Source organism: Myotis myotis, unplaced genomic scaffold, assembly GCF_014108235.1.
Source record: "Myotis myotis isolate mMyoMyo1 unplaced genomic scaffold, mMyoMyo1.p scaffold_m19_p_6, whole genome shotgun sequence".
In the NCBI taxonomy this organism is placed as follows: domain Eukaryota; kingdom Metazoa; phylum Chordata; class Mammalia; order Chiroptera; family Vespertilionidae; genus Myotis; species Myotis myotis.
The window spans coordinates 89,835,966-89,863,783 of record NW_023416368.1 but is presented as its reverse complement, the minus strand read 5'-3'; the positions used below and the strand labels follow the sequence as shown (position 1 = coordinate 89,863,783).

Below are 27,818 nucleotides of genomic sequence, written 5' to 3'. Positions count from 1 at the left end.
CCACTGTGTCACCTGAAGGCATTCGTAGGTGCTGGGAAGATTCTGACTTCTTTACTTTGATAGGACCTAGAGCTAGGACCTCACAGCAGTGAACAGGAAGCACTTGGCTAAGAATGCTCAGGAGAAAAAGGGCATAGAAGGGCCTGAACCTGTACCTTCAGAGGATTAGGCTGGGGTGGGGGGTCGGGGGTCGGAGGGTGGTTGGGATGTGGAATAAGAATGCAGGGACAAAGCATTCACTTCCCCCGAGAGAGTCTCAGAATCTCTATTTTGTTTGAATATAGACTCAGGCAAAGGGAAGGGAAACTAACATTTATTGAGTGACTACTGTACATGTGGGGGCCTTGTGCAAGGAGTTTTCATCTACAACATTCCATTTAATCCTCACACCAACCTTGTGAGGTAGGTATTGTCCTCAAATGAGGAATATGAGGCTCAGAAAGGTTAGGTGGTTTGTCCAAGGTCACACTACTAGTTACTGATGGAGCTGGGCCTGAGTACTGAGACTCAGACGAAAACATTCCCTGCTCTCTCTCCGACTGCCCCTCAGGAGGAAGGAGGGAGCGAGAGCAGCAGCAGCAGTTCTTACACTTCCCACAGCGAGAACCCAGATGGTCACCATGAGGAGGAGCCTGTACTCTTCCACAGACCCTCCCCTCTGCACCTGGGAAAGATGTAGTCAGCTGATGAGATAAAGCATAAATATAATAATAAATAGAAGGGACAAGTCCCCCAGCAGCAACGACATGCAGCATCCATGCTGTGGGAAGGTCACTGTGCCATTCACAGCTGCTGTGGGAGGGAGCCACACGGGCCCGGTGGGGAAAACTGGGACAATGGCTGCCAGAGGCTGGAGTGGGTGGGCTAAACAGGCCTGTTCCAGGTCGCACAGATTTCAGAACAAAACGTCTGGAGCAGGCAGCAGCCATGGGCAGTCACCATCATCCTCCATCTGCTCATTTTACCGGTGTTTGTGATCCAAGAGGGATTCAAAATTGGGGGAACATACAAGTTTGTGCTTTACGTGTCCTAGGACTGTCATGTCCCCCGTCCTACTGTCTCCAAGGCCCACGGACACCAGCTCCTGCCAATCGACAGAGAAGGCAATGAGAACAAAACCACACAGCCCATCAATCAGTCCTGATTTTAATGTGATAATCCCAAGAACCCTTCTCCCTCACTTAGCACCGATTCCTCAGCATCCTCGACTTCTTAAAGGGCCTCTGCCCTTGAACCGATGGGCTCTCACCTGCAGAAAAGAGCAGGCGGTTCCCATTGTTACATCCAGAGTCACCTTGCCGAGGAGGAGCTGTACCTTTCCTGACTTGCGGATGAGCAGCTTGCCAACCTGACCCTCTGTCAGGTCAGCCAGGGTACAAGCATTCTCTGCCAGCCTGGCTTCCTGTGAAGAGAATCAGGGTATGGAGAGGGGGGAAGGAGCAGTTTCCTCCATCCTTCATGAGGGAACCCTTTCCCAAAGAAAGGCATCAGTAGCAAAGGTTAGCATAAACTCCCCAAAAAGGGCCTTTTCCTAGGGCTGCTTGCACTGGTTAAAAAAAAAAAACACACCACAAAACAAAACAAAACAAAAAATATTAACAACTGCTGAAACTGGGTAATGGCACATGAGGGTTAATGGCCTCTCATGTACACGTTCAAGTATTTCATCGTAACAAGTAAACATACATATAACTGAGGTTGAAGTACAAAGCCCCACGCTTCTTATGGGGAGAAAGAACAAATACATGATGTTCTTGCAATTCAGCCTGGGTGGCACACCCCTGCTTCATGCTACAGTCGCTGCTTCCCTTCCTGATCGATCCCCCCACATTTCCACACAACTCATTCCTGAGCATACCCGGTCTTTCTCCTGCTTCACGACCACCATCTGTCCATCTTCACTCTGCACCTCTGTCTTGATAGGCTTGATGTCCTGAGTTGGCGGCTGGCCAGGGAGCGTGTCTGGCAGCTGGAGGAACAGCAGCTCTTCCTCCTGCGTAAGGCTCAGCTCCCTGAGCAGCTCTGCCACAGATACGTCCTTTGGGAGGCCCGGGGTCTTTCTGGCTGCTCTGGGAGGAGCCTTCATCTTGGCCTCCTCCTCCTCATCTCGTGGCTCCTCTTTTACTGCCCAAAGTAACACAAATGGAAGGGCTATCTATCAAGTGGCCATCCTGTGTCATCTCATTGTACCCATCCCTTCACCCCCAACTGCTCCAGTCGCTCAGCCAGGAAGCTGCAGAGAAACACTAGTTGTGAAGCGGGATCGAGGAATTGTGTGACTTATCTAATAAGGGGTATCTGTGGCTAGGCCCACCGGTTCATATCAGCATGAACCTTCTGAGAGTGAGACTTTAGTGTCTTTGTTCAGGCCATGTATTTTACAGCTGGAATGGGAGAGGACCTGCTTATTATGCAGCAATCTGGGAGGCCCATGGTGGGGACTGGGGGGCAGCCACAGGAAAGGAGACGAGATGTTAACTGACACAGAGTACCTTTCACAACAGGCACATCCACCTCCATGTCCTCTTCCTTGGGGCCAGCCAGCCAAGGTTTAACATCTGGTTCTTCACTCTCTTCCTTAAACAACCACCCAGAGTGAGCCAGAGGCAGCTGTACAGGCATGTTTCGAGTGTCATTCCTCAGCCCAGGGTCATCGATGAACTGCCAAAGAAGAGTCAGCGGCTGCCATGGCCTGGCCAGCAGATACACGTACTGGGATTGCAGCCCACTCTAGCCCTAACTCTTCTAACTGAAGAGTCCTCTGCTCGCCAGGCTTCCAGGACATCAGAGAGCAATTCTTCCTCCAATCCTGACTCCACAGGCCCTTTCCACTGCCATAAAGAAGGCCCATCCCCCCACCCCTCCCCCCCCCCAAGCCTGCTGGTACCTACATCATCCTTCTCCAGCATGCGCAGGATCTGTTTTGTTTCTTCGTCTGTCTCTCTCTTCTCTTTTTTGATGTTGATGATATGAGAGGGCCCCATGTCCGACACATCCACTGTCTTATCCCAGTTCCCTGTGGGAAATCACCCAGTTCACCAGGGGTAAGGAAAACTAAAGTGGGAACAGGGGAATCCCACTGCCCTTCTCTCAGGCAGTCTGAACTGAAACCCATTGATCCCTTCCTCCCGGAAGCTTTCGTACCCTTTTTCTTCATCATTTCAGCGGGGCCCTGCTCAAAGATGGAATGGGACTGGATCACTTCTGGTCGCCCCCGGCCCCGTCCATGACCCTCTCGCTGTCGGTCTCTATCCCTCTCACGCTTCTCCTTCTTAATGGTTACTTCTTCCTTGGGTCTGGAAAAGAGAACGGATTAAGGGAAACTACTCACTTACCCTTCCTGGGAGAACTGGTCTTAATTCGCCCACATATCTCCACTCCACCTGAGCCAATAACTACATCATGAGACACAGAACCCAATCCAAAGTCTAACACTCTTTTCACTTCCTTGGTGTACAGAGTCCTTTCGGTTTGTTTTACTTTATCTTCTTGTTTGAGGGTATGTATTGAAACTATAACTCAAAAGTTGACTTACAGAGACTGCCCCCAAAATGTAAAAATTTTTTGTATTCATTGAAAACAGGAAAGCTGTAATGTAAAAGAACTTAAGGGAAAACTTAATACATCTTTGTCTAAATGAGTGGCTCTCAACTCTGGCTGTAAAAGAGAATCCCTCTTTTTCATTGCAAACAAATTACATCACAATTTCTGGTAAGGCCTCCCAGGCATCAGAATTTTTTTAAAGCTTGCACATTAGAATCAGCTGGGAGCCAGGTTGGAAACAACTAAATACACAAATTTAAATTTCTGTGCCACATACCTAGTTACTAGTATTTCCCACAAGGCTCAAATTCAGAGCACCCTAAATAAGGGGTGAGTATTCAGAAGGCCTAGCTACTTACTCTTCCTTGATCTTCCGACTGATGATATTTGGGGTGAAGGTTTTCTGAAAGTGAAATACGGGAGTCACTGATTTGGTCATTTCTGATCCCAAAGCACTGCAGAAAAAGAAAAACTCCCAAAGGGGATCATCTGTGGACCAAAGCCACCATGGCTCTCTTCTGTACATTCCACACTGTTGTCGGGGCTTACAGAGGCAGACACGTGCCTGAGAAGGTGCCTGAACAGAAATGTCAAGTCATGGTGGCAGCAGTTACACACAAAGGGGCACCAAGACCCACGTAAACTTGCAGCTTCAGGCTCCCCCCTGAAAGGAGACCCTCGGGACTTCTAAACGCAAAGGAACTGATCTAACCTCACCTCTTGTCCTCAAACTGCTACAGAGAGCAAAGAGCTCGAGGAGGACAGACAGATGTGCCAGGACTCGCAAGCAGAAGACAGGTTGGACTGCCACCAGAATGCACCCGGGCAAACTCAAATCTTTAAAAAAAGCAAGGCTGCTTTCTGCTTGCCCTCGCCCCACTCCCTACCGAAGGGCTGCTCTTCACGTCTGCGGCCATAAACACCAGGGAGAGGACACGGCGCCTCCAAGGCCAGGCCTGGAACCCACCACCCTCCAGCCCAGAAGTGCGCACCCCGATCCACGGCACATTCAGACGCCGTCCAAGCGCAGGCAAAACGTGTGCCTGGCAACTCTCCTGGGCTTCTTAGCGGTGACCACACACACAAAAGTAAATAAACACTTTTAAGTCGCTTTTACACAAGCCAGAATGCTCTCTCCTCCAGCCATCTCTGAGAACCAGGTCAAAAGCTGGTTTCCAGCATCTAGACGTCAAGGCAGGACAGGCTCCCCCCAAATCTGCGGGCAGAAGTCTGGGTACGAGCGTCCCAGGGCCCCACACCACGCCTGGCGCACGGCAGGCCCGACATGCGCATCCGCTGTACCCCAGGAGCCTGGGGTTCGAGGTAATCGGTACCTTCTTGACTCCCCCGAGGGTGAGATCCCGGGAGCGGATGGAGGGAAGGCGGCCCGGGGTGAGGTGTGGCGCCGGCCGCTGTCCGATAAGCCCCCGGGCGCCAGAGAGGAGGGCGCGGGGCGCTCCCGGAGCGCTGGGCTCGCCCGCGGCCTTTCCTCCCGACATGCTGCCTGGAGAGAAGAGGGGAGACAGCAACGTCAACCGCGGGGACCTACCCGGGGACCCACCCACCTGGCCGCTCGCCCCCCAGCCGGCGCGTCCCTCCCTCGAGCCTCAGCTCCTCCCCTCCCACGTGGCGACTCCCCGGACCGCCGCGGCCAGAGCCACGGGCGCGCCCTTCCCGCAGGCCTCGCGAGGCGGGACGCTCACCAGCCCCCGCCGACCCCACGCCGTGCGGGTCCCGACTCCACGCCGTGCGGGTGGCGACTTCAGCTCCGGCGCGGCCCGCGGCCGACCCTAGGTCTCGGCGTGAGGCGGAAGTCTGCGTGGCGGGGCCCGGGCGCCGCCATCTTGCCGCAGGGCGGAAGTGAGGTCGGTGGGCGGGGCCTGCCACCCTATTTATCCGGCGGCGCCCCGCTCGCCTCCGCCTTCTCTTCCCGGTTCTTCCCGGAGTCGGGAAAAGCTGGGTTGAGAGGGCGAAAAAGGAAGAGGGGACTGTGCCTGGTTTCGCCTCAGGGTCTTGGCCTAGGGCGGAGGGGGCTGGCGGCGCCCCGCTCTGCCGGTGGAGGCCTTGGCCGCCGCCGTCACGCCATGTGGGGATTCTCCGCGGTGGACCGAGGGGCACTGGGGTCGCGGCTCCGATGGGGAGGGGGGCGCGGGCAGAGACCGGGACCCGGACTCACAGTCGGGGAGCCCTGGCCGGCTGCGGGCTCGGTGGTGACCTTGGCATGGTCACTGCTCCCCGGGCAGCGGCGTCGCCCTCGCCGGGGAGTCCTTTCCCTGCACTCCCGGGGGTCCTGCGTGAGGCTGCGGCGCCCGCTCGAGCCGCTGCGCTGACCCTCCGAGACCCGGGTGGGGGCCCGGGTCCACGCCTGGAGCCCGAAAATCCAAGTAGCGCAAACGGATTTAAAGGACTCTTACTGTGACTCGGCATTTGTAATTTAACGTGAAGAATAGCCTTTGCTGTTATTTCCCCCACCCCCACCATGCAGAAGCCATGAGACATCAGGCCAAGTGAGGCAAGGAAGCACATCCCCCATGGAGTACCGCTAAACCTCTGCAGCGTGTCCCGACTCCTCCACGTAGCTGTCCTATTGCGCTACCGTTTTGAACCCTCCCTTTTCAAACATTTCTTGGTTGCTCTATCAGAAGACGGTCATTCTCAGGCGGCTATGTCATGATTTGCCTGTTTTCCTGTTGGGACACTCAGGTCCCTGTTGTCAACACGCTGTAGTGAACATCTGGTGCGTTTAGCGTTTTTTCTTCTTTGGGATTATATCCCTAGGGTGACATTTCTAGACTGGTGATAACTGGCCAAATGATGTACTTTTTTTCTTCAGTATTTTTTTTTTTAATGTAGAGATCATTGTAGACACACGTGCAGTTGTAATAAATAATGCAGACATCTCAAGCACCCTTTTCTATTCCTGGCCAGGGCACATACCCAGGTTGTGGGTTCCATACCCACAGGGGTATATAGGAGGCAACCAATCCATGTTTCTTTCTCTCTCTCTCTCTCTCTCTCTCTCTCTCTCTCTCTCTCTCTCTCTCTCTCTCTCTTTCTCTCGTCAATAAAAATATCCTTGGAGCCGAAACCGGTTTGGCTCAGTGGGTAGAGCGTCGGCCTGCGGACTGAAGGGTCCCAGGTTCGATTCCGGTCAAGGGCATGTACCTGGGTTGCGGGCACATCCCCAGTAGGAGATGTGCAGGAGGCAGCTGATCGATGTTTCTCTCTCATCGATGTTTCTAACTCTCTATCTCTCTCCCTTCCTCTCTGTAAAAAATCAATAAAATATATTTTTAAAAAAATATCCTTGGATGAGGATTTAAAAGGAACGTAACACTGATACAGTCAAAATACAAGACACTTCCATCACCATAAGGACTCCTCCTGTTGCCCTTTTATAGCCACACCTTCCTCACTCCCACCCCCGGCAACCACTAATCTGTTCTCTATTTTTATACTTGTATTATTTCAAAAGTGGAAATCATTCAGAAATGGAATCATACATTATGTGACTTTTTTTTTTTACTGAGCATAATTCCCTGGAGATTATCCAAGTTGTGTTTATCATTAATTTGTTCCTTTTATTGATGAGTATCCATGGCTGGTTTAACTGCACTTTGAAGGACATGTGGGCTATTATGAATAAAGCTGCTATGAACACACATGTACAGGTTTTTGTGTACACGTAAGTTTTTATTTCTCTGGGATTAATGCTCAAGAGAGCAATTGTTGGGTCAGATGGTAGGTGTTTGCTTAGTTTTCTAAGAAACTGCCGAACTGTTTTCTCAGTGGCTGTATCATTTTGAACATGCACGTTTTATATTTCTTCATCCATATTGCTAAATTGCTTTAAAAAAGGGTTGTGCTATTATGCATCACCACTAAAAATGTGTATGTATACAGTATATAAGAATATATATGATATTTTCCCACATCCTTTTGAGTAGTGCTCTTAAAATTTTTGACAGTTTAATAATATATTAATATTTTGTGGTTTCTAGCCAGACTTTTTTCAACTTCTTCTCTTCTGACTGGTTTTGTGATTACCAAACCTAACCAAAAGCCCTTCCTGTGCCCTGCAGAACTTCGCTGCAGTGGCCTTAGCTTCTGACGGGAGCACTAGATGAAATTGCTTTGATTTCATTCGCTGGGCTTTGAGGTCCACCAACCTTTTAGCAGCTCCCCAATTTTGTTTTCTTACAAACATATTCATTGTAGAAAATTTGGGAATTTTTAAAAAGCACCCAGAAGAAAATGAAAATCACTTATTATTATACCATCAATTATTCTATTACTTGAAGTTGTTTTTCAATGGATATAGATTTTTAAAAATTGAGGTATTTTGCATATAGTTCTGCAATCTCTTTTCTTTTAACAATATACTATAAACATTTTCTGAGTTATTAAATATGCTTCTAAATTATGACTTTTAGTGGCTAAATAGTACTCTACATTGTTATCTGGTACCATAATCTAACCAATTTCCTTCCTCAAATGCTTTTTGGGTTTTCCTAGCATTTTTCACCAAAAAAGGACAAGAGGAGAGAAAATTTAAATTAAGTCTTCCACCTTTAACGTTAGGATTATAATTATTATTATAATTTCCCTTTAAGAAGATTCTTCAGTCCTGGCCAGGTAACTCAAGTGGTCAGTGTGGTCCCCATATGCCAAGATTTCGGGTTCAATCCCTGGTCAAGGCACATACAATAATCAACCAATGAATGCATAAATAAGTGGAACAACAAAACAATCTCTCTCTCTCTCTCTCTCTCTCTCTCTCTCTCTCTCTCTCTCCTCCCTTCTTCTCTCTTTTTAAAAATAAATTTTAAAAAGAAGATTCTTCAATCTTTCCTCTTATTAGACTAACTAGAGGCCCAGTACACGAATTCATGCACAGGTGGGATTTTTCAGGGTGGCCTGCAGAGATCAGGCCCCAGCTTGCACCCCCAGCCTCACAAACCCGCAGCCCCATCTGGCACCCTGCCTTAGCCTGGCGTCGCCCCCTCACCTGCTCCACCATCCTGTATGCAGGGGGATCGATTGTGGCCGGGGCCCCCCACCCAGCTCCCTCATCGCCTGGGAGCTGAGCAGCAGCCCCGCCCCCTCCTCCCCAACGCCCCTCCCCCCTCAGCTGCCGCTGCCACTGGTCGCAGTCTGTGGGGCAATCGGCGGGGTGATTGGGCCCCAGCTCGCACCTGCCTTGGCCTGGTGCTGCCCGCTCACCTGCTCCACTATCCCGCCACGGTCCCGCTCTCACCGGGGCCCATTAGGGCCAGCAGCACTTCACTGCTGCCTGCTGCCAGTGTTGTGTCAACACCGACCATGTTCCATGCTTCCCCCTGGTGGTCAGCGCATGTTATAGCAAGCGGTCTAACTCCCGGTCTCCCAGTCGGATTCCCAGTTGAACGACCATCTGAGAGGACAATTTGCATATTAGGCTTTTATTATATAGGATATACTTTCAGCACCATTCTTTTTTTTACTTGTTCCAACACCTCCCTCTTCATTTTCTCCCAAAGAGCATTCATTCTTTTATCTAGCTTCAAAAAAAACTTGTTAGTCATTACTAACTGAACCCTGTGTAATCACATCTGTGATTCTTACAGATCTTAATTTTTTTAAATAACATCTATTGCATTTTATTTTTATACTAGAGGCCCGAAATTTGTGCATTCTGGGGGGGTGGGGAGGGGGTGTCCCTCAGCCCAGCCTGTGCCCTCTCACAGTCCAGGAGCCCTCGGGGGATGTCCAACTGATGGCTTAGGCCCAGGCCTAAGGGGGAGTGGGCCTAAGCCATCAGTTGGACATCCTTAGCATTGTCGCAGAGGTGGGAAAGGCTCCCGCCATCACCACTGTGCTCGCCAGCCATGAGCCTGGCATCTGGCTGAGCAGTGCCCCCCCGGCCTATGGGAATGCACTGACCACGAGGGGGCAGCTCCTGCCTTGAGCATCTGCCCTCTGGTGGTCAGTACACATCATAGCCACTGGTCGTTCTGCCGTTCGGTCGATTTGCATATTAGCCTTTTATTATGTAGGATATTTCATAGTAAAGACAATCTAATTCTTTTCTGATCACTTAGTGAAACTAATAAACTCTTAAGAACAAATATAGTTTTCTGGGTATAAGTGGCAAACGCTGGGGCCAGGGATCAAACCCAAAATATAGGCATGTGCCCTAACCAGGAATCAAACCCGAGACCCTTCAGTGTACAGAAAGACGCTCCAACCAACTGAGCCACACCAGCCAGGGTCTGTTCCCGTGAATTCTTGATGGGCATTGCAAATACTAAATGAATAAAGAATTGTTTTGAATATGTATCAGTAGAGTAAGGGCAATGTGTGGTATGAGGATGCTGTCCAAGTTCAAGCTATAACATGTTCTTTATGAGTAATTTGTCCTAATTTGTTGCCATCATTTTGCAAGCCATTTATTTTCAGGTTCTTCTTCACCTTCTTGAGCTCTACTTATTGAAGAGCTCTAGGACTCAGTCCTCAGAACTCTTCCCTTTTTCCTCTATACTTAACTCCCTTGGTCCAGTTTCTCGGCTTCAAACCTTGTGCTTATCTCAATCTGGACCTCTCAGAACTCCAGATGTGTATCTCTGCCTATCTCACACCTCCACTTGATGTCTGTCCTCATCCAAACTTTTGATTTTCCTCCTTGAACTACTCAAGGCTTTCCCATCTCAGTACATGGCAGCTCATTCCTCTAGTAGTTCAAGTAAAAAATCTTGTAGTTATTCTTGACTCTCTCTTTCTCTCATGCAATACAGCTGATGTGTTGGCTCTTCCATATATATATATATCCAGAATCTTACCACTTCTCCCCACCTTCACTGACATCCCATCTTGGTGTAAGCTACCTCTTTTTTTTTTTTTTTTTTTTTTGCTGTGATTATTGTAACAGCCTTCTAACTAGCCTCCCTGCTCCACCTGTGCCAGCCTCAGTGTAGTCCCAACATATTTCACACCAGGTCAAGTCTCTGCTCTAAACTTCCCAGGGGGTTCCCCTTTCAGAGTAAAAACCAGAGACTTGGGATTGGCCTATGCAGCTCTGCGTCATCTGTCTGTCCACTCACCTCCTCTCTGTCCTCAGCTCCTGCCATGCTTCCCTCACTCACGCTGCTCCAGCCACACTGGTCCTCTTTCTATTTCTGGAACAATCTGACATGCTCCTGCTTCGGGGCCTCTGTACCTGCTGCCTGGAGCGCTCTTCCCCCACATCATTCTCCATGGAGCCCCCCCTCCTCCTCCCCTCCCCCCCCTCCCTCCAGTCCGGGTTTTTGTTTTGTTTTGTTTTAATCCCAAAGTTACCTTCTCAAGGAGGCCTTCTCTCATGACTCTACTTAAAATTGTACCCTCCCACTCCCCCAGGACATTCCCTATCCCTATTCACTGACTTATTTTTCTCTGGAGCACTTGTTGTCTAATAGAGTTTGTTTATATCTTTCTTGCTCTTCCCAGAAAGTAAGCCGCAAAGAGCATGGATTTTTTTTCTCTCCTCCCACTACAGCGTCCGCATTGTCTGAAACAGTACCTGATACATAGGAAACACCCAGTACATTTTTGTTGAATGAATGAATGAATTCCAGTTTGTCGTGAGACTGAGTCACAATGTGGACGTACATTAGAAAAAGAAGGGTGGCTTGTTTCCAGGTGGATTGCATCAGCAATTTGATGTTGACACCATTGACGTACAAGCCATCTTTGTGTTGTGTCTTCATATGTCTTCTCTATAGGTTTTTCTGCATGCAACTCTGTGAAGAGAGTAAGTGTGGCACATACTGAGTGAGGGGCTGAGACAGCCTTTCCTAGTGGCAGCAGTGTGTGTCTTCAGTATGTGTGTCTTGTCCCTGGCATCCTGCCACGCAGGGCCCAGAGGTATTCCATGGGTCCTGTGTCATGCTATTCTACGTTGGGTATAACGTAGTGACTATCCCAGTACCATGGTTCTATCATGTTAATCCTTCTTTCATTTCACCTGTGATTCTTTTTCATTGTTCTTCATCTTCTTCCCTTCAACTTTCTTTTGCCCTTTCAACATTTCATTTCTCTAGAGGCCTTAAGTATAATTCAGCATCTTTCCATGTCTTAAAATTGTTAAATATTTCCGTTTTCAGAAAGCTAAAAAAAAAGTGTTATATTCTTTAGTTGAGTGAATACTCAGAAATGTATCTAGTTTTTAGAATTGCTTTAATGCTCTGTAGAAAGTTCAAAATAGGTGGCTGCTGAGGGTTGTAGCAGGTCTAAACAGAATTTCAAAAAGATAAAGCAAACAAGCACTGAGAAACTCACACAGTTCTTATAAACAGTCATTGCCCACTCCTGTCACTGTCAACACATGCAAATGAGCAAGGTAGTTTTTCTGGGCAGTCTGGATGTGCGTGCATTCCTTGGCCCAGGAGATCGTCACATTTAGGTCAACCCGGAGGGAAGACACATACACATTTTGAGTCTATAAAGTGCATAAGCAATAGTGAGACTGTGGGTTTTGTTTTGTTTTTTTTCACTTACAGCCTCATCTCTGTTATGTCAGACTCTATGTTTGCTCTGTGCCCTTCTACCACGAAGAACCAGCCTTTGTGCTCACACCTGAATTTAAATCTAATTTTACTTCTTATGGAGTGAGTCTCATTTCCTATCATCAGTCTTTTTAAAGCACAGTGGATGGTTCCACCTCTCAGGGTTATGAGAATCGCATGCCTTGCGTTGTGTCTTGGTGCTTCATAAGTGCTTTTGTTATTGACGCATCCATCTTCTATAAAAACTGCTGTTTGAAATTTTAACCCTACATTTTGGCTTCTGTAATGCTTGCTGGCTTAAATAATAAGGAAAATAAGACTATTCCCATTTCAGAGAGGCCATTAAACCGTCCCCAGACGAAGTTATCAGTGCTGGCACCAGGCCAAGCCTTTGGTTGAGGTCTCAAAGCCCCCAGCACATGGGGGCTCTTTAAGAACTTGCAAAGGGGACCGGAACAGAACCCCATAATTGGGAGACAAAGAGGGTAAGAAGGTATAAATACAGGAAACTTTCTGTGTGATGGGGCCCAGAATTGGAGAGACATTTTCCTCTGGGCCCGCGCATAATAATAATAATAATAAATGTAACTCCATTTCTCTAAGCGTTGCTTGGTTCTTCTCCGGTTTTCTGTAACATTATTATCATCACCATAGCTTAGGCAAATTACTCAATACGGAAACTTCTGAGCATGCACAAAAATGGAGAGAATAGCTTATTAAATCTCAGAGTACTAGCTCAACAGTTATCCACTCCTGCCGAGCTTGTGTCATCTACCCCTCCCCCACTCTCTCCTGGATTATTTTTAAACAAATCACAGATTACCATGCTATTCATCCAAAGTATTATAATATTTAATATAAATTGTCATATCATAATATGATATAATCTGGAAGATATTCTTTAAAAACAATAACCATAAAATATCATCAGAGCTATAATTCCTAAATATTGTCAAATATCCAGTTAGTATTCAAATTTCCCAATTGTCCCATAGGGTGTTTTATGGTAACAGTTTGTTTAAATCAGTATTCAAATATGGTCCATATTATTTAATATTTTGCTGGAAATATAACTAAGGCACAGGACAAGATTTTCCTACAACAGTGATGGCGAACCTTTTGAGCTTGGCGTGTCAGCATTTTGAAAAACCCTAACTTAACTCTGGTGCCGTGTCACATATAGAAATTTTTTGGCCAAAACCGGTTTGGCTCAGTGGATGGAGCGTCAGCCTGCGGACTGAAGGGTCCCAGGTTCGATTCCGGTCAAGGGCATGTACCTGGGTTGCGGGCACATCCCCAGTGGGAGATGTGCAGGAGGCAGCTGATCGATGTTTCTCTCTCATCGATGTTTCTAACTCTCTGTCTCTCTCCCTTCCTCTCTGTGAAAAATCAATAAAATATATTTTAAAAAAAAAGAAATTTTTTGATATCTGCAACCATAGCAAAACAAAGACTTATATTTTTGATATTTATTTTACATATTTAAATGCCATTTAACAAAAAAAAATCAACCAAAAAAATGAGTTCGCGTGTCACCTCTGACACGCGTGTCATAGGTTCGCCATCACTGTCCTATAAGTTTGTTCATTGCAGTGTTATTTAGAATGGAGAAAAAGCAAGAGAACTTAATCACAAAAAGGCATGTATGACCTAACAATAGAACATATTCAGCAACTGAAAACAATACTGTAGAAAGACTGCAGTGAATAGAAAAGGTGCTGGCAACTGAGAAAAGCAGGTTATATATATCAGTATTTCTACTTTCTATTTTTGTTAATAAGGTAAATATCTCATTTGCCTGCATCTGAATCGTAAGGGCATGAGCGACTTTAATTTTCTCTTAACTGTTAGAATTAAATCTCATCTTTCTCCAGCGATCACGTACGACTTGTGTAATAAAAGGCTATTACAGATAAAACTGCCGCAGCAGTGCCTCTTGGCAGTGGTTTGGTTTCATGTGGAGGGAGTTGTGTTTGGCACGCTATGCTTTCTTCCGACCATGTGTTTCCTCATGTGATCTGCTGAGCACCCTCTGAAGCAAGAAGAGGCAGAAACCTTGGGCGGGCCGTGCCTTCACCTGACGCCAGCACGCAGCTCTACAAAAGCGCCTTCAGAGGGCCATTGTTCACTGCTCAGGACACATGATCTCATGGGCTCTCCACATGCCACCCTGCCAAGGTAGGAGGCAGAGACGTGCAGGGACTGGCCTTCCTTTCACAAAGGGGGAAACTGAGGCGCAGAGAACCTGACCTTTTCCTCACACCCCTCAGGTTGGTCGTAGGGACAGACTGTGGCCCAGCTGTCTGGTGCTGGCCATCACCATGAGATTCTGTTTTGCATCTTTTCGGGTTTCACCATTGCAGTGTAGGTTTGGCCAAGGGAGTGCTGAGTCCCGCCTCATTGTGACATACCACACCGCATTCTGTGGTTCAGGCTCTGACCAAACTTGCTTGGGTTCTCCACACCCATTTAGGGTGTGATTGGCTTTTGCTGGGCTCTGCTTTCAGTGAACTATTCACTTTCTGTCCACTGTCACCTCCTCTAACCTTTGCTGCTGATGTCCGCAGCCCCTGAGTCCCGCTCAGTGCGTGTCCCTTATGCTGGGCTCAGGCCGCCTGGGGCTCTCTGAGGTCCTCGCCAGGGCCTGCCCGCACAGTCTGTTGTCTCCTGACTGCCGTCCCTGCACCAAGCCCTCCCCACCCCCACCACGCTCCTGCTTCCACACGTCTCCACTTGGCTTGGCCCCACCTGTGCCCTGGAGCTGGTCCTGATTCCTCCTTCTCAGAATTCTTACCTGTACCCGGCAATTTAGTTGTCTATTTCTTGTTTCCTAATCGTGTCTCTAAATGTCCATCTTTCTCCCCTAAAAGACTGTGGGCTCCCGGCAGGCAGACACTTGCTGATATGGCTGTGATAACAGCTCTGGGCACTCCTCCTGTCCCAGGCCCAAAGCTGGGTGATTCACATGTTTATCTCATTCAGTGATGACAATAAACTCGTGTGATTATTGCATTTGATAGACGAAGACACTGCAGCTCTGAGAGGTTGGGTAACTTGTCCAGCACCACCCAGCTAGAAAGTAATAGACTCTATTAAATAGAGCAAGAATTTTAACCGTATCTGTCTGTCTGCAAAGGCCATGCTTCTCCCCACTGCACGTACTCACTGCTGGTTGCTTGGTTCAAATTTCCTTGCGGGTTCTTCACAGCGGCATCCACAGGGTCTGCATTTTCTGCGGATCCTTATCAGTAGACAGTAAGTATTCTCTCTGGCCACTGTGCTCAGGGCTTGGCTCCTCTGAGCCCAGATAGTTGGCTAGAATCCGAGCACTCCAAGCTCTGTGGGTCCCTCCCATCCCCACTTTCTTGCTTCTGCACACCCTTCACAGCCCCACACTTCTCTCTCTTGTCTCTCCCTGCGTAAGCAGTCAGACTTTCCCTAGACCACCAGGGTTCTCTTGGGCTTCGGTAAGATAGCCCTTGATAGAGTTGGTAAGAAAATGGAGCTGTGGATTAGCCAAAGGCCCAGAGGAAAGAAACCAGACTAAGACGGACACCGCTGCCTCCCCACCGCACCCATCCCACACACGGACGGGCTCCCAAGCCCCATCGGAATCCTGCCCCTTCACAGCCACCCCCTCCCCCAATCAGAATCTTTGCTTCAGGCTCCCGAGCCCTTGGGCTAAGCCCCACCCTCTCCCAGCATCCTAAAGTTTGGGGGCTGCATTCAACTGAGAGATTTCCAAGGAGAGGTATGTTGGAGGGACTTCTGCCAAGGCACGTGTCCTGGGAAAACGGGGAAGGGGGCAGCCACCGCCGCTGTCTCGGAAGACATCCGCGTTGCTCCCTTCCAGACCTTCTGCCCTTTCCCCCTCCCACCAGCCCGGGAGAGCAGGGACCGAGCTTGCTTATTGTCACCTGACGCTGGGCAGCCACTGATCCCATTGGTGGAGCCAGATTGGGTCTGGCTCTCCCGTTCCTTCTCGTCTTCTCTGCCTCTCTCTCCTCCACATCGCTTTGCTTTTGCCTCTCCTTGCGCTCGGCTGGGAACATCGCCTCTCCCGGGGCAGCAGCGCGCTGCGGAGCAGCAGGGACCGCCTGTGGGGCATGGAAGAAGCCTCCTTCGCCGCCGTGAAAGGAGCAGGAGGAGCCGGCGAGTGCTGCTGCCTGTGACCCGGGCATCCAGGCTGCTGCCCCTCTGCCTGGGGAGCCCATCCACACAGAGCTCTCTCCCTTCCCTCCCTTCCAGGTCTCCCGCTGCAGAGCCTGGTGGAGCCAGGTGAGTGCCCTCCCTCTGCTGTCAATCCCGAGAGGGACCTGGGTGGCCAGGGGCTAGGAGCTGGGGGCACGAGGGTCCTGCCACTGCTTGCAGTGCCCGCCTGGATTGCCAGGGCCAACGACCTTGTCCCCTTTCCCCCAGGCCCTTGGCCAAGGGGTTAACAGCTGGATCCTGTCCCCAGGGCACCACAGTTAGTCACCCCGTGACCATTCTGCTGCAGTCAGCGATGCCAACAGGGACAGTGGGGTGGCCTGTGGTGCTTTTCTGAATGAGCATGGGCAAAAGGTACCATAGCAGTGTGTGCACCATGCTTGGGAGGAGGCTGGAGGTTTGCCTGCGCAGATAGTTCTGTCCGCATGCACTTATGTTCATGTGTGGGTTTTAACTGCTGTGTGGCATGTCTAGGAACATACGTTTCTTGTACATGTGAAGCACATGTGTGTGGGGATCACTTATCTGAGTAGCCTGTGAATACATGTCAGTAGGGACAGCGTGAAGCAGTATATTTGTGGGTGGATATGTGCGTAGGAGTACATGTTGACGGAGGGTTTCTATGTGGGAGGTGCGACTTGAAGCAGAAGGGGGTAGGTAGGTGGAGAGTGTGGGCTAAGCCCCTGTCTGTGGGCAGAGCTGCGTAGGTAGGCAAACCTGTTGGCATATGAAGGCTCGGCTTTGTCAGAGTGTGGCCAGAAACAAACATATTTTCAAAGTCTGTGTCTTTGAGCCTTGAGAAGACTTGAGGGCGAATACCAGAATATGGGCAGAGGTTGACGTGTGTGCAAATAAAAATGCATGGGTGTCAGCAGGCATATGGGTTGCATGCCTCCTGTGTCAGTGCCATGCATGTATGTTGGTGCCTATGGTTCCCCCGCTAAATTACGGCTTTGTGAGAAGGTGTGCATACATATGTGTGTGTGAGAGCCTGTGGACTTAAGCATGTGAGGGTCTGTATGGAGGTGACAGCTAGTGGAGGGGAAGTTGCTGGGCAGTCTTAGAATGTGGAGAGTGGCAGAAGGTCCTTGGGTGCGTAGGGGAGTGGGTGGGAGTGAGAATGTCTGAGGAGGTGTGTGCAGCCTGTCTGTGGGCATACTTGGTGTGTGCGTATGTGTGTGCATGTATGCGTGTGCATGTGTGTGTGTGTGTGTGTGTGTGTGCGCTCGAATGCGCGCGCCTGCCTGCCTGTGGGTGTGTGAATGCTTGTCTCAGGGTGGATTCACACAGGAGTGTGGGTGTTTCTCAGGTGTTGTCTCAACCTGTCTCTCACACCCTGCCCTTCCCCGGTCATCTGGGCTTGGAGAACTGGGTTCATGCCCACCTTTGGCCCACCCTGGCTTTCCTGATCTCCCAGTGTCACTCATGGCCGCTCTCCCAGTCTCGCGTGGGAGTCGTCTGGCTCTCCTAGAATGTCGATGGGGAAGGCTGACCCACGTCCTGGCCACCTCAGCACCAAGCTGCCGTCCTGTCTCTGGGAGACTGAGGAGGACTGAGGCAGCGGCAGGTGCCCCCCCACCGGGTGGGCGTGTACTGCATCCCATGTGGGTGGGAGACAGCCACCGAGGCCCTCCCTGGGGTGGGCATATGTCTGTGTTGGTGTGTGTGGGTGCATGTGTGAGTGTGTGTTGTATGTGGGGGCACATGCCTGTCTTGCTGGGGAGCTCTTCACTGGGACCTCAGAGGATGGCATCTCCTCACCACTTCACAACTGTCCCCAGGAATTACAAACTGGTTTCTTGTCTAGTTGTTTCCAGACACCCTATCCCGATCTGTTTTATTTTGTGGGGGGCCTGGTAGCACCCCCATGCTTATCTACCATGAGATTCACGAGGCCCACTGGCATTTGGCTGAACCGCACAGCAGGCAGGCATACACTTTAGGGTGGAAAGCTAAGATGTAACAAGGACTCAGGGAACACCCTGGGACAGGTAAGGGCCATCACCCAGATCCTTTGCCCTGTGCCTGCCACCCAGGCAGCCCACAGGTTAATTTAGAGGTGCCAGGCTCCAGAGCAGGCTTCGTTGACAGGAAAGTGTGGGTTGAATCTTCTGGAAGCTATAAATAGAAGTACCTGCTTTCGAAGGCACAAGGTACCCTTACCCTAGCGCCTGGGTGAAGAGAAGGAGAGGGAATGAGGAGAAAGGAGATGACACTCCAGAAATCTGAGCTGTGCTGGGACTGGGCTCGGGGAAGAACCGGGAAGCATGAGCTCGACTGGGTGCTGAGCAGATGTCCCAGGAGAAAGCCCAGCCTACACTCAGGCTCCTATCCCAGAGACGGCCCCTTCCCTCCCCTCTCCCCTCCCCACCCCACTTCGCAGGGCTCCAGTGAGCCAGGCCAAAGTCAGGGCCAGAGTCAGCACCTCCTGGCTAAGCACAGAGAGAGTGGTGGTCCTTCCCACCTGGGAGAGCAGCCAGGGGAAGAAGTGCAGGGGGGCGGGGGACTGGGGGGGGGGGGAGAAAATGCCATTGCTTGAGAGAAAAGGACAGAGAAGGAAAACTAAATATTGGTAAAATTATGTGCACCTGTGCATACATACACGCCACACATGTCTTGTCACACACACACACACACACACACGCACACGGGAACACAACTTCCACGTAATGGTAAAGGGTAGAGTGCTCCAGAGTCAGACAAACCTGAGTTTGAATCATTTTCTAACTGTGTGACCTTTGGCATCTTAGTACCCCCAACTTCAGCTACCTTATCTTGAAAATGGGTGTAATAATAATGCCTACCTATTGGGAGCTTACATGAGATGCTGTTGGTGAAATTAGCAGCACTTAGCCTGCCACAGGTGTCAAAAGTAAAACTAATTACTTAAGAGAATCAAGTGCCAGAGGAAAGAATATACAGCAGTGGGAAAAGAGTGAAAGGGAAAGAACGATAGTGGAAAAGTTACGGGTGGGGGAAGGTCTGTAGCTTGTACTCCCCCCGCCACCAGTGGAAACACGTGCACTTGCACTCCCAGCCCTGTGTGGTGGTGACCCCTGCTGAGTGCCCCCCCGCTGAGAGGAGGGGTTCTGACCCCCTAGAGCCCTGCACCCTTGGCCTCTTGGCTGCTAGTGTCCTCCTCCTGCCTGCACCCTCACACCCATGTCCTTGGTGGGTGCTTCCTGTCTCTCCTGTGCCTCACACTGTTCCCTCCACCCCCACCCCTTTCTCCTCTCACGCCTGCTGGCTGAGGGCCCCCTCCTCGGCTCCATCTGCTGACAATCTGTCCCGCCTGGCGTTCTCCGCGTTCCCACTGCCTCTGCCACCTGTCAGGTGCCGTCTGCTCTGCAGACCCCTCTTAGGAGAGCCAAGAGCCCGGGGGACGCCCTTCCCACCTTCATTCCTACCCTCCAGCCTGCCCTGTGCAACCTTTCCATCCGATTCGATGGGGCAGGTGCAAATAACGGCTCCTCCAGGTCCCGCCTGGAAAGGAATATTGGGAGGAGACATTCCCGAAAACTGCATGGTGGGGCGGGAGGTGCTGATGCTTCCTCTCCTCTCAGTCCCCACAGGAGCCGAACCAAAAGGGAGCATGGAGCTGCTGTCCACTCCCCACAGCATTGAGGTCAATAACATCACCTGTGACTCCTTCCGCATCTCCTGGGCCATGGAGAACAGTGACCTGGAGAGGGTCACCCATTATTTCATCGACCTCAACAAGAAGGAGAATAAGAACTCCAACAAATTCAAGCACCGGGTGAGCACGTCTTCCTCACACCTGCTCTGAAGGGCGGCAGGATGACGCACGCCTGGAGCGGACAGTGGGGAGCTGGAGAGGCCTGATTCCAACCCAGGTTTTTCTTACTGTGTGATGTTGGTAAAGTTAGTTAACCTCTCTGAGCCTGAGTTCCTTTGCTGGCAAAAGGGGAATAATAATCATGGCAGCCCCTGTAGGCTTGTGAGAGGCATCTGTGAAGTAATGTTTGTGTGCCGTTTGGCTCGGGGCCCAGCACACAGTGAATACCATTATCGGCATCGTGTTTAGGGCAGGAAAACCCAGGCGGGCCACGACATCACACCTGGGGGTGCCTTGTGGACTGGGTGGGTAACATGGGCTGTGGGCAGGGGTGAGGCCCTTTGCAGGGTCCTTCAGGCCCCTGTGATCCTCTCTGCCCCAGCCCTCTGGCCTGCTGGGTTTAGAAAATGCATGTGAGAGAATCCCCTGTTGGCTGGGGCATCCTTTTCCTGGGTTAAAGCTGGTGTGGGGGTGGGTGGGAGGAAGGCTCCCATCTTCTAAGCAGGGGGAAAGCAGGGATAGAGTGAGGTGGGAAGAAGCTGGTTCCCACGACGACAGCATCATGTGGGTTACTCACCCTCTCTCTTTGGAACTGGCTCCCCCGATCTGGGTGTCTTTTGGCAGGCCAGTTGCCACGGTGACGTGAATGTTCAACACCACCCCCTTAACCTCCTCCCAAAAGAATAAGGCATATTTTCCTTTCCTCCCTGGCTTCTCAGCATTGGCCGTTGCCGTGGAAACGGCACTGCAGTGTGCAGAGCTCTCGAAGTCTCCCTCGAAAACGGAGGTCTGGCCGCCCTCAACTTTGTGGGCTTCCACCCCAGTGGCCTTTCTCCTTAGTTCCCAAGAGAAGGGGCATCAGGCAGTTAAGGATGGTGGAGGCTGCGGAGTGTCTGTGTGGTCTTCCCAATGGCCACTGCTTGCTCCTGCAGAGCCTGGTGGCCAGGACACCCGGTCATCGAATCACTGAGACTCTGACCCTCTCCAGGAGGCACGGGGCTGGGGGAGGTCTGAGGGAATGCCAAGGTTGGGCATGACCCCCAATTTGACTCTTGGCTCTCGGTCTGCACCCTATGTCTCAGGATGTCCCCACAAAGCTTGTGGCCAAGGCTGTGCCCCTGCCCATGACGGTGAGAGGCCACTGGTTCCTGAGCCCCCGCACAGAGTACAGCGTGGCGGTGCAGACTGCAGTGAAGCAGAGCGACGGGGAGTACCTGGTGTCCGGCTGGAGCGAGACAGTCGAGTTCTGCACCGGAGGTGAGGCCTTGTCGGTCTGTGCTTTTGTGCATCCGGTTTAGTTATGGTCAGGAGGGGGCTTCGTCTTTTTAAAAAATCTTTTATATATCTGTATCTATATCTATGTCTACGTCTATATCTACCGGTATACCTCTATCTCTATATATCTCTCTCTATATATATATATGTAGATATTAATTTCAGAAAAGAAGGGGAAGGGAGAGAGAGAGAGAAACGTCAATGATGACAGAGAATCACTGATTGGCTGCCTCTTACATGCCCCCTATTGGGGATTGGGCTCAAAACCCGACATGTGCCCTGACTGGAATCAAACCGTGACCTCCTGGTTCAGAGGTTGACGCTTAACCATTAAGCTGCACTGGCTGGGCAAAGGGGCTTCGTCTTAACATAGCAGATACTGTGACCACCTGATGTACACCAGCACCAGGCTTAGGCCTTCAGGGAAACACAGGTAGATGAGACCTGCCCCTGCCCCTCCACCCCCACCCCCAAAGCCTGTAATGCAGGAGGCAGATGTGAGCTCTACTAATCATGGTGATGACGTCATTTCTATAAAGGGAAGGAGTCACTTTTCTGGCTTGGGGCAAGCATGTTTTTCTGAATTGTAAAATACACATAACATAAAAGTTGCTATCTTAACCATTTTAAGTGTACAGTTCAGTGGTATTAAGTACATTCATGTTGGTATGTAACTAATCTCCAAAATTTTTCATCTTCCCCTACTGGAACTCTATACCCACGGAACAACACCTCCCACGCCCCCTTCACTGCAGCCCCTGGCAACCACCATTCCACTCTCTGTCTCTCTAAATTTGACCACTCTTGTGAGGGTAATCACGTAGTATTTGTCCCTCTGTGACTGGCTTATGCACTTAACATCATGACCTCAAGATTCATCTGTGTTGTAGCATGTGTCAGGATTTCCTTCCTTTTTTTTTTTTTAATTATATTTTATTGATTTTTTTACAGAGAGGAAGGGAGAGGGATAGAGAGTTAGAAACATCGATGAGAGAGAAACATCCATCAGCTGCCTTCTGCACACCCCCCACTGGGAATGTGCCCGCAACCAAGGTACATGCCCTTGACTGGAATCGAACCCGGGTCCCTTGAGTCTGCAGGCCGACGCTCCATCCACTGAGCCAAACTGGTCAGGGCAATTTCCTTCCTTCTTAAGGTGGAATAATATCACATTGTGTGGCTAGACCGTGTTTTAGCAATCACTGGTCGCTGGATGCTTCGTGGACCAATCACATTTTGCTCGTCTTGAGCCTCCACTTAGCCTGAGAAAATGATCCTTATTCAGCAGTCCCACAAACTCTCATAGCAGAACTTAGCTTGGAAATTCCAGCATGAACAAGCAAAAAACCAGGCTCAAGTGTACTTGGTCACTGATGACCCAGGTTCTGTCCCCGCAGTATTCTATTCTTTTGGTGTCCATGGTGAGAACTGCCCCAGATCTCCCTCTGTCACAAGGAAGGGGCAGGGGACAGTTTTAGCCCTGGGCCTCTGAGGCGGCTGGCTCCACCCTCTGCCACGGTCTGTGCCCTTTGCTGTGTCCTTGAGCTGCTGTTCTCTTTTGAATGGTGCTTTCTCTTAGCTCAGCTGCACACCCCACTCTCTGAAGGTGCTCCCTCTCGCCGTGGGGAAAGCCTCTTAGTTTACCCCAGAACTCCACCTGTGGTGGGAATTTAATTCAAACAGGGGAGCTGGGGGTGGCGGCAGTCCAGTCCATATTTCTCTTGCCAAACCCAGCACCCTGGCCAGAGCTGCATCAGCAAGGAGGAAAGGGCACCTTTTCTAATTTGCACAAAGGCGCTGTCGAGGCTAGCAGCCCTCTGCTGGGGCCTCTGGGCTCTGGGCTCTGGGCTCTGGGCCCTGGCCCTGGCCCGGGGGAGGGTCCAGTTTCATGCATGAACAAGCAAAAAGCCAGGCTCATGGAAACATTATCTTGTTTCCATGATTTTCTGCTTTTCTCCTGATACGAAGTAGAGTCCTTGCCCCAGACCTGGTCCACCTAAACACTCACCTCAGGTCTCGGCAGGCTCTCCAGGAGTCTCCCCTGTAATGACAACTCACTTCCCCGTGAGTGGTGTGGGCAGCCTCTGACCTGCTGGGTTTGAGGGCTCTCCCTAAAGGACCTCAAAACCTCCCCCTCTCAGTCCCTCATCTGCCTGCTGGTCCTTTCACAGGAGGCCTAGGATGGCCTGGGATGACAGCCCCGGGGACTGTATTGTATAACAGGCCAGCCCTTGTCTGAGCAGAGTCCTGAGCCTCTGGCAACTGAGGGTGCAGAGGTGATGAGGACAGACAGCCTCCAGCTGGCCCATTCCCACGTGGTCCAAGATGCTGTGAACGTTTGGTGTCCCCTGCTGCTCTGAGCACAGAGATGGGTTGGCATTCACATTGTGGGGGAGGGAGGGGGAGGGGCTGTGACCCTGCCTGGCAGCCGCTCACCCATCTGCACTCTTGCAGATTATGCCAAGGAGCACCTGGCGCAGCTGCAGGAGAAGGCGGAGCAGATCGCAGGCCGCATGCTGCGCTTCTCTGTCTTCTACCGCAACCATCACAAGGAGTACTTCCAGCATGCCAGGTGTGTGCAGCCCTGCAGGCCCTCAGGTCCCTCCTCCCTCCCCCAGCTCTGCTCAGCTGCCCAGGCTGTTTGATGAGACCTCAACTTGTCACCTGCCAGATCTTCTGCACAGAGTCGCCATGCCCTTCCACCACAGGCTGACTGCGGGGGCGGGGGGGCCGGGGGGGGGGCTGGTGGCTTGGGATTGAGCTCCAGGAAAGCAGAGAGCACTCAGGATAGAGCTGCCTGGGGCACCTGTGAAAACAGGCCTGGGCGAGTGATGACCCAGGTGGGATCCTCCTTTGAGGCAGTTCCTGTCCTGTGAAAGGCAGGTATCTCTCCAATTCAGGCCCTGGGTCTGAAGGGGAGGTGGTGAGGGGGGGCACAGAGTGTGAGCGGATTCCCAGTATGAAGGGTTGTGCTCTTCACACTGTCTGCTGGGGAGCCTGGGGGTTCCAGGGTGTGTCCCAGGCAGCCCTGAGGGTGGTGCTGAGGGGGTCATTGAGGAACTGCAAGGTGGACCTCACACCTATCATTCAACCTGAGCAGCGTCAATTTTACTGCCTACGCCAGCCCATGTATAATTCCCTTCGGGGAAAAAGAGAGAGGTTCCACATTTAAAATTCTTGATCCAACCGATGATGTCATCTAACACCTTCAGCCAACACATGGGGAGCCTGAGACCCAGAGGGCCAGCAATTCACTAGTCACTTAGGACAGCCAGAACCAAGCAAGAGTGAGGCTGGACCAGTGGTTGCCCATCACCCCATGACTACTGACACTGCTCCAAGTCCATGTCCTAAGGCTGGGCCAGGACAAGCCACCACCAGTATTGTCTGTCTTTATCATGGTGTCACTCTGACCCTATCCCAGGGCTGTGGGGGCCTGGAGGGCCTCTGGGGTTTGCACTAAAGAAGAGAGGCAGTGAGGTGAGTGGTTAGGGCACTGGCCCTGTTTGGGTTTCTCTATCAGAAAGCGGGCAAGAGACAGAGAGCACCTTGTGTGCCAGAATATAGAGGACTAAAGGCAGAATCCCCTCGAAACACTGTCTGTTGTGGGACAGTGCGGACAGATGGAATATGATCAGTGTGTGTGATTACTGAGTGAAACGCAGTGTCCTGCACATAGGAGACAATCAAAATTTTGTTGAGTGCAAGTGCCTGATGTTCCTGGAAGGTTTTAGAGAGAAAGGGATACCGATGCTGGGCCTTGAAGGATGAATAAGTGTTTGCCAGGCCAGGTGGAGACAGTGGGAAGGGAAGTCCAAGCAGAGGGCAGAGCACTGCAAAATGCAGAGGCAGGAAAGAGCTGGGGTGGCGTTCCCCTGTGGCTGGAGGTTGTCACCTGGGGGTAGGGGTGGTAAGAGGTGGAGCCAGAAAGACCAGATTGTGATGGCCTTGCTTTTCCCTAAAGCTCCAGCAACGGGCTTTATGCGGGGAACAGCAGGTCCAGGCCGCTCCTCTGTGAAAGAGTGGGCTGGATCGGCCCATCTCCTCCCCGCTCTCGCATTCTGGAACGTTCTATTTGTGATGGGTGGAGGCGGTGGCTGGTGGGAGAGCTGGGAACCGGGCTGGCTCCCTTCTTACCACACACAGCAGCCAAGCCTCAGCCCAGCTAACCAGTGGCATTTTTTTCTTCCCTTTGGCATTGTCCCTGGAATGGGTAGGACCCACTGCGGGAACATGCTGCAGACCTACCTGAAGGACAACAGCGGCAGCCACGGCTCCCCAACCAGCGGCATGCTCCACGGCGTCTTCTTCAGCTGCAATACGGAGTTCAACACAGGCCAGCCCCCTCAGGACTCCCCCTACGGCCGCTGGCGCTTCCAGATCCCTGCCCAGCGCCTTTTCAACCCCAGCACCAACCTCTACTTTGCGGACTTCTACTGTATGTACACAGCCTACCACTACGCCATCCTGGTGCTGGCCCCCAAGGGCTCCCTGGGGGACCGCTTCTGCCGAGACCGCCTGCCCCTTCTGGACATTGCCTGCAACAAGTTCCTGACCTGCAGCGTGGAGGATGGGGAGCTGGTCTTCCGCCACGCCCAGGACCTCATCCTGGAGATCATCTACACTGAGCCCGTCGACCTGTCCCTGGGCACCCTGGGGGAGATCAGCGGCCACCAACTCATGAGCTTGTCCACTGCTGATGCCAAGAAAGACCCCAGCTGCAAGACCTGCAACATCAGTGTGGGCCGCTAGGGACTCAGGGAGAGCTGGGGGGCTAGGAAGAAATGACAGGCGGGTGGTGGTGGGTGACGTAAGTTCAGGGAGCTGGCTTTCTCTCTCCTGCCCCCCTACCCTCTCTGCACTGTCAGCTCCCCTCCCCCTCCTCTTGGCATTAGAGGTAACAGAGGGTGGTCCCCCTGGTAAGCGTGGCCCACCCATGCCTGGTAGACTTGAACAGGCTCTTGGCTTCAGTAGGTCGGTGGGGGCAGGGGCTGGGTTCCTGGAAACTTCCTCTTCCCTCTGATGTCCCCGTCCTGCTATTTCTCGCTTCATTACAGGCCTCCATCTCATGGAGACTTGCCGCCTCTGGGCTCTTTCGGGAAAGCCTCTCTAGGCCAAAGCCCACATGTAGCTTGCCTGCCTCCCGAGGGGACACAGAGCTGTGGGGTGCCCTTCCTTAGCCACACCCACCCCACTCAGGACCACCAGAGTGTGTCCCTCCCTGCTCAGCTGGGCCTGGGGACTTCCTACTCCAGACCTGGCCTTCCCTCTATAAATAGTCGCCTGCACACCCATGTCTTCCTGCCCGTGGGCACCTGCATGGGGAGAGCTGTCCCCCGCACCTGCGCTCTAGAAAGGGGCCCTCTTTTTTCTCTTGGCTTTGGGGCATCCAGGCTGTTGGAATTTGTCCTTTGTTCTGGAGATAGCATAGATCCTAGAGGACCTTCTCCCTTGCCCCGAGCACTGGGGTCTGGAATGGCAGCTACTGGGGTCGAGGAGGGGGAAAGAGACCCCTGAGACCCAGAGGGACCCCTTTCTGAGCTGGGAGTGGGTCGCCTCTTGTCTTGAGGGGCCTGGTGTGGAAGTAGACCCGAGGGCTTGCCCACAGAGCCCGGCACCCGCCTGACTGTGAACTTGCTAGCTCTCTGTGTGTGATCTGGACTGTGGTTTCCCTGCCACCTGCCTGTCGCCCCCGCCCACTGGCACTGTCTGCACTCCCCCTTTAGCCTATTGTTGGAGAGTCCCTTCCCTGGGGAGCTCCTGTTGAAGACTTTCCTGGACCTAACAGCATTTTTACCTGTTTTCCTACTTTTGTAAGGGTCACCACGGTGGTGAGGGTAGACCTCCTGAGACAAGAAGACCAGGTGGGTGAGGAGGGGAGGTATTGATGGAGGCAGCTAGCTGTTTGGGGATGATGGGGGTGATGTCGGGTGGAGGAGAACAGCCTCCATAGTGACAACCCGATTTCTGTGATGAAGGACAGAAGGGGCCGCAGGCCAACAAGGCCATGTCTCAGTGAGGGGCAGGTGGGACAGCTGGTCGCCTCTTCTGTAGCCACAGGGAGTGGTGTGGTCAGCTGTCTCTGTGGCATGGATCAGGTCTGGGGGCCTGGGAGATGCATGGAGTAGGAGAGGACATGGCCCTCAGGCCCTCTCCCCCTCTGCTGGCAGCATCCCTGTGCGGTGGCCCGCTGCCCTCCCTTGGCCCCGTGTCTGCCCTGAGCTGGGGCACGCCTGCCTGTGCTGTGCTTGCGATGTGTACCAATAAACAAGCCACCATGGCCTGAGAGCCCCACCTCTCCTTGGACTCTGGGAGTGCGGGTAGGCAAGTCATACCGTCACGGAGGAGCTCATGTGGGCCTGCCCCCAAGGACAGGCCGCCGGGAATTGTCTGCAAGAGCGCTCCAAATCTTGCTGCGGGATGCGGGGCTCCGGAAACAGCCACATCTCCTGCTCAGAGGGACTTTGGAGGTC

The 27,818-nt window shown here is 51.7% G+C and overlaps 2 protein-coding genes across 4 annotated transcripts; one reads left to right on the top strand and one right to left on the bottom strand.

Annotated features, from left to right (window-relative positions):
- Positions 1–296: 296 nt before the first annotated feature.
- POLR3D (RNA polymerase III subunit D) lies at positions 297–5,408 on the bottom strand. The gene is made up of 9 exons (XM_036313886.1): positions 5,247–5,408; positions 4,878–5,047; positions 3,903–3,946; positions 3,145–3,296; positions 2,892–3,016; positions 2,493–2,661; positions 1,859–2,124; positions 1,250–1,402; positions 297–1,084 (listed from the first exon to the last, which is right to left on the bottom strand). The coding sequence occupies exons 2-9, from the start codon at positions 5,040–5,042 to the stop codon at positions 962–964; spliced, it is 1,197 nt and encodes a 398-aa protein (XP_036169779.1). The 5' UTR covers positions 5,043–5,047; positions 5,247–5,408; the 3' UTR covers positions 297–961.
- A 9,773-nt stretch (positions 5,409–15,181) lies between these two features.
- Positions 15,182–27,633, top strand: LOC118658392 (phytanoyl-CoA 2-hydroxylase interacting protein). 3 transcript variants are annotated; one of them, XM_036313887.1, is made up of 6 exons: positions 15,183–15,320; positions 16,022–16,343; positions 19,838–20,031; positions 21,153–21,327; positions 23,800–23,917; positions 25,563–27,633. In XM_036313887.1, exons 3-6 carry the CDS (start codon positions 19,867–19,869, stop codon positions 26,095–26,097), a joined length of 993 nt encoding a protein of 330 aa, XP_036169780.1. In that variant the 5' UTR covers positions 15,183–15,320; positions 16,022–16,343; positions 19,838–19,866; the 3' UTR covers positions 26,098–27,633. The 3 variants fall into 3 exon arrangements, with proteins under 3 accessions (XP_036169782.1, XP_036169780.1, XP_036169781.1); XM_036313888.1 differs by having other exon boundaries at positions 15,194–15,320; positions 16,314–16,343; XM_036313889.1 differs by lacking the exon at positions 16,022–16,343 and having other exon boundaries at positions 15,182–15,320.
- The last annotated feature ends 185 nt before the right edge of the window (positions 27,634–27,818 follow it).